The sequence below is a fragment of the Pygoscelis adeliae genome, unplaced genomic scaffold (genome assembly GCF_000699105.1).
Source record: "Pygoscelis adeliae isolate BGI_AS28 unplaced genomic scaffold, ASM69910v1 Scaffold117, whole genome shotgun sequence".
Lineage (NCBI taxonomy): Eukaryota > Metazoa > Chordata > Aves > Sphenisciformes > Spheniscidae > Pygoscelis > Pygoscelis adeliae.
In genome coordinates, this window is record NW_008825270.1 from 3,702,352 (window position 1) to 3,708,351 (window position 6,000).

The window sequence follows — 6,000 nt, forward strand, 5'->3', positions numbered from 1 at the left end:
AAGGGAGAAAAGAGATGTTTTCTGCTGAGATTTGACATGAGAGGAAGAGTCAGTGAAGCAGAGTGTGGTGGTGGGGTTAGTGAATGTGGTATTAGTGATGGTGAGCTACTGTGATCTGCAAGTCCAGTTGCACTCCCAATGAACTGTTTAAAAGCAGTTTCTGAAGAGGAAGGCTGTTGTTAATCAGCTGTGGGAGTACCAGAATTTCTCTTCCTTTGTAAAGGAGGTTTTGGAGGGTGGAGAACCCTCTTTCATCAAGAAGACACCCCCCCCCCCAAAATCAAATAACGTCTTCCATGAACAATAGAGAGAGGCTGTGAAAGAGCGATTTGATTTATGTACAGGAATTGCTCCTTATATGCCATTCAGAGGTCTGGATGGGAAAAACCCTGGAGGGGTATTTGACTCTTAGTGAATTGTCTTAGCAAGCAAGAAAGTGGGATGGTAGGAACAGATGAGCCCAGTGGCAGGCTCTAGATGGAGTCAGGATGTTTGGATTTTTAGCCCCAGTTCTGACACTTAATAGACAAGTCGCTTTGGTTCCCGATACCTCTGTTTCCTCAGACATAAGGCAAAAACTAAAGAACGTGAACTGTCCGTCCCTCAGTTGAGCAGCTGGAGGTCTCCTGGATTGAAGGCACTGTGGAGGTGAGAAGTGCAGCACTGGTGACTGTACCTACAGTACAAGCACTGTACTGTGTCAAACACATTAGGATGCTCCAGGCAGATGCAGATGGACAGGAGTGTGTCCTGTTTTCCAAGCAGGCACCATGAAGCCAGCTTCCTGCACAGCATTCAGTATTCTTGAACGCAGCGTTCTTCTCAGGTCACAGCATGAGAAGGCTGTGACCTTCCTGGCCAGTGCCGGCACACCTGTGTTGTACAGAAATGCCCTCTTTTTCCTAAGTCCCCTTCATCTGGCTGGAGTAATCCCAGCCAAGCTATTTTTTGAACCCGTGTGACAAAACAGTCCCCCTTCATTCACTGGCATGTAAATGTGTGCATGCATGTGCTTCTTCTGTATTGGAGATGTTCCCCCCAGAACAGCTAGAAGAAAAACACAGCTGAATAGCTCTTTATTGTTCGTGACTGTGGCTGATATGTGTGTTGTCAGAAGTGTGTGCGAAGATCTAGTTTTATTAGTAGGTCCTTTGCTCCCTTCTGAATAGTTCTTGCCATAGTACTCCGATGTGCACAGATCTCATCAGTGCCGTTACCAGCTTAAGCGAGAGGGGGGCCGTGGGCATGTGAGTAGGACTGTCTTGCTGACTTTTATCCTCCTTTGTCAGCAATTTTTTAAAAGAAGAAAGATGCTTCTGCTGATCCTTTTTTTTTTTTCTTTTTAACATTTTTCTGAACTTCAGATGCTCAGGACAAGCAGTTTAAGAGCAACAAAATGGAATCAGTTATTTTCCTGGCAAACTTACCCTTCCAGGACTAGGCTTTGTTTTAGGCCAAGTCTCGTAAAAATCGCACACAAACTCTGAACAATTTCCTCTGGGGTTGCTGCTGTCAAAATAAAGGTTTCACTTTATATTTAAATGACTTTTGTTTTAGACCCTGCCAAAGGCAGTCGGCTGGGATTTTTACCAACGGTAATATCAGTTTCAAAGTCCGCGCTTCAGGAACAGACAAGCATCAAAAAAATGTGCTGCTGTCTCTGCAGGGTAGAATGCTGCATGGATAAAGTATGCAGAGAAAGGGAAGGAAAGGAGAACACTGAGGACATGTTTCAGCATCTTCTAACCTGACCTTCCCTCAGTGTGCCAAATTCCCAAAGGAAAATGCCAGTCCTCTCTGATCCTTCGGTATTTTAACATTCAAAAGCAAAAAATGAGTTAATCTCTGTCTCATAAAAGTGATTTAGGAACTTAGCAGCATATCTCATTAAAAGGTAGTGAGATTAAGCTACCTACATCATTCAAGTCTTTGTGAGAAAGTTTCACCCGTTATTGATTTAGTCATTAAATTTGGCCTTAGTTTGTATTTGTAAAAGAGAAGTCAATATGAAGTGGTATTTGGGGTCTTTTAAAGAGTCACCACAGCCTTCTCTTTTTTCCTTAAATTTTGTGATAGAATTACAAAGGAAACAAACAATTTCGTGCTTGTGCTTTTGTGCCCACACATACATCTCATCCATATGTATGTGTATGTGCGATGATATTTCACGTTGCATATCAAGAACCTGAAACCAACTTGTTAGCAGTATATGTTACTGCATCTGCAGTGCTGTATGAACAACAGGAGAGGAAAAAAAAAAAGGGATCTTTTTCAGGCAGCTTAATTTCTGATCCTGCAAATATGCAACACTAGAGCAGTGCTGTATCCAGCCGAGTCCAACCCCCTTCACTGAGGCTTTGCAGTGGCAGAGAGATTTTGCCTGCGTGGATCACAATCACAAGGTATTTTAGAGAAGGGACCACACAAGTCAAGACCTATTGGGGAACCTGAAGAGGGGATTCCTTGAAGTTTTCATCCTGAAGTGATAGAAAGGCGGAAAGATTGAATTGGAGTATGGTTTAAGAAGAGTTTTAAGTTTGTGTATTTACTAGTCCTCCAGAGAGTGATCCTAAGTAAATGTAATTTCAAGGTGTCTAACTTCTTGAGGAGACTCTGAGCAGAAATGTTGGTTCAGTTTTTCTATTTTACTGTAAATGTAAACAGGAGTAAATTAAATTCCATTCGTTTTTATTGTTGACCTTAGGAAAAATTATTTAAATTATCTAAATCCTGGAAATACAAAGAGGATTTTTCTTTTCATGTGTGTGGGTCAGTTTAGATAATCTAAAGCATTGTCAGGGAAATGGTCTTTTTTTCTGATTTGTAAGTGGGCTTGAACACTTCATATTCATTACATGTTTTTTAACTTCCTTTTCATTCCCAGAAAGTTTGGTATTAGAGCTTGATTCTGCTTTCTCACACATGGAAGTAAATTCAGAGCAGTTCCCCTGTCATCGGTAGGAAGTTAGCTGGTTTAAAATGAAAAATGAGGGGAAAATCATGCTTTGATTGCAGACCTCATGAAGCATAGTAAGTTAAGCTACTATGTGGGTGTGGATTTGAAGATATTTCTAAAATCTGTTTTAGTCCTGTTTCAACTTACGAAACACTTTCAAATACTGCTGAATATTTAAAAAACCAACCAACCTTTAAATGTAAACATTAGCTTACAAGTATAGATATAATTCAATCCCTGATTTTTGATGAGCAACAGTTTTATTGAACAAGTACCATTCACCCTGGATATAGTTATGGTTCAGCCAGTGGCTTTCCCCATGTTTCTCCTCTGAGGTTTGCAAAAAAAAAGAACAAAACCAAAACAACCAAGCAGCCCCCAGCATTCACAAGAGAGAGCTTTGGGAAGTGCTTGGGAAAGAAGTGTTGGCAGTAACCTTTGCCAACCACCTGTCTGTGCATTTCAGCTGACCAGAGAGTTTTTCACCAAGGAGCTGAAGAAGCATTACCTGAGGAACAACGACACGGACGTCTTCTCTTCCACCTGGAACTCTGTTATGATCACAGTAAGTCATGCCATGCCACTCCCATGCTGCCCGTGGTCAGCGGCCATCAACGCGGTGCTCAGCCTGCACCTTCAGGTCGCCTGGGGTCAGCCTGCTTCAACCATCCTGTCGCATCAAGCATAGCACCAGGGTTTGTGGCGGTGGTGGGAGGGAGGTGAGAATTCGGCTGGCAGACGGTCTTTCTCAAAGCAAGCTGCCATCGGTCCTGAGAGAGACGCTCCTGGTGACTGCGTCTGCCTTTGTGGTTTCCCAGAGCCTGAGGCATTTGACCTGGCTGGGTACCCCCAGCTTTCAAACAGTGGGCACAGAAAGCCGTGGAGCTGTCTGCCGCTGAGTATCGCTGCATTTACCCTGGACCTTTCCCCTTGCAGACTACTTCAAAACTGTTCCCAGCCAGCAGCAGCTAAAACTGGTGCTAACTAATGGCTTTTTGTTTGCTCTTGTGAAATGAGTTGGTAAGTGGCAGGTTAGGCAGGAGTGTGCCTAATGGTATATTTTTAGTATAGAAATATTAGCCATTAAAATTGACTTTGTTATTACAGTCCTAATCAGGCAGGTTACAGATCGATTGTGTCATTGGAATTGGAGTTGTTCTTAACTACTACAAGAAGTTCTCAGTGCGTGTGTGTGTGTGTGTGTGTACACATGTGAACTTAGTGCTTAGCACAGCCCATGGTGTATCTCTTCAGGAGTGAGGAGTAGGATGTCAGGCTCTGCAGATGAAAAGTCAATTTTAATCTTAAAAGAAAAAGATGATTGCTGCCCGTCATGCTGATTCAGGACTTTAATAAAGACATTTCCTTTTGCTGACTGAAAGGAGACAGAGTATGACTTGAATCCTTAAAAAGGACCTGACTTGAATCCTAAAAAGGGACCTTACTTGAATCACCTAGCAGTGCCTTTGAGCATCAACAATCCTGGCCATTAGCTATGGGGAGAACGGGCGTTTGGGAGCCTGGATTGTACTGCTGGCTCCGTTACAGACTTGCTGGGTGATCTCAAGCAAGTCATTCTGGATGTGCTCCAAAGCCCTGTGTAGTTCGTGGCAATATTCCCAGTGGTACCTTAGAGTCTACAGTGTGACATGGGAACAGTGAGACTTTATAAAAAGGCTTTGATGAAACAGAAGCTCCAAGGTACAAGCACAACCCACTTCTTTGAAAACAACAGTTGTTTTGTCTCTGCTTTGACTAAAGCTTTGATCCCTACAAGAATAGGTCTTTGGTAGATTTCTCGTATCTGCTTTCAGGGCAAAGTGGCAACTCTGTCTTCCTTTCTTCTCTGTGCCTCTCCCTAGTTTGCCTGCTGTGGAGTGAATGGACCAGAAGATTTTGAAGCTATCCCTCATCTTCCGTACTCCTCTTTGGAAAAGGTGACACCGGAGGCTTGTTGCCAGCGAGAGCTCCAGAGCCGGGAAGGGATGTTTGTCAACAAGGAAGCCTGCCTCACAGGTGTCGAGAGGTTTCAGAACCGACAGGTAAAGGAAGCTGAACACCAGGAAAAGGAGTTTCACAGCGGGCAGAGAGGTGGCTGGGGTGGTCATGGGTAGCTAGTGAAGCTGGCAGGTCATGCCATTCTGACTGTAGCTCACATCCTAATTACACTTCTGCTGGCAGCTTTTTGAAGTCATGGCATATGTCTGATTTTGAAAATCCTCTTTCATTGTGTGCGCTGCTAAGTCCACGTTGTGCTGTATCAGCAGAAATATGACGGTTTTCCCAAGGGATTGAGAGGTGGGGTGGAAATTTACATCAAGTTTTATTGTGTTTCTGAAGGTTAGTACTATCTCTGAGAAGTTAATTAGCAAGCCAGCACAGGTCAGCGAGGATGGGATGGAGCTGGCTCTTACTGGCTGCGGTAGTGGTTCCAGTTTAGTTCACAAAGACTCTTCATCAGCAACATATGCAACCAAGAGACTGAGGGTTAAACAGCCACAGGAAACCATGCCCATTTTCCAAGGAAGAGAAGTGTTGGAAAGCTGCATTTCTCTGCTCTTTTACTATTTACAGTAGAAAAAGGGCATTTCTTTTGCCAGGCCTCTCGACTTGGCAATTTTTCCCCATACTATACTGGAGCAAGACAGTTCAGCATAATGTCATTGACACTGATACTACAGTCATATTTCCTTACATTGCCACCAAGACGTGAAGTTTAAGAAACTTTCTAGCAAAGTTCCTGACTGTGTTCACCTCAGCATTAATAAGCCAGCTGAGCTCTGTACTAACCGTATATGTACAAGCCTCCTTTTCTCTCCAGACTAAGCAGTGGTCCTCTTTTCAGCACTTGATAGCAGACTGTGAAAGAGAGTAAAGGAGCTTGGAAGCAGCATGTGAGCTGTTCCTTGCCCGGCACCTGGAAATGGTTGGCAAAGGCACTCTGGGTGAGAGATCGTAGCGGACAGCACCGTACTGCTTCTGCCAGGTCTGATTGCTGTGAGTAGATGGGAAAGAGAGAGAGGAGAGAGATGAAAAACAGCAGG

General features: G+C 43.7%; 1 protein-coding gene across 1 annotated transcript in view; it reads left to right on the top strand.

Moving 5' to 3' along the window:
* Positions 1-6,000, top strand: part of TSPAN18 (tetraspanin 18) — a 63,424-nt gene that overhangs the window by 51,129 nt on the left and 6,295 nt on the right. Inside the window, exons 6-7 of the mRNA XM_009329690.1 lie at positions 3,423-3,521; positions 4,819-4,998. Coding sequence (XP_009327965.1) covers positions 3,423-3,521; positions 4,819-4,998 — 279 coding nt within the window. The remainder of the gene's footprint in view (positions 1-3,422; positions 3,522-4,818; positions 4,999-6,000) is intronic.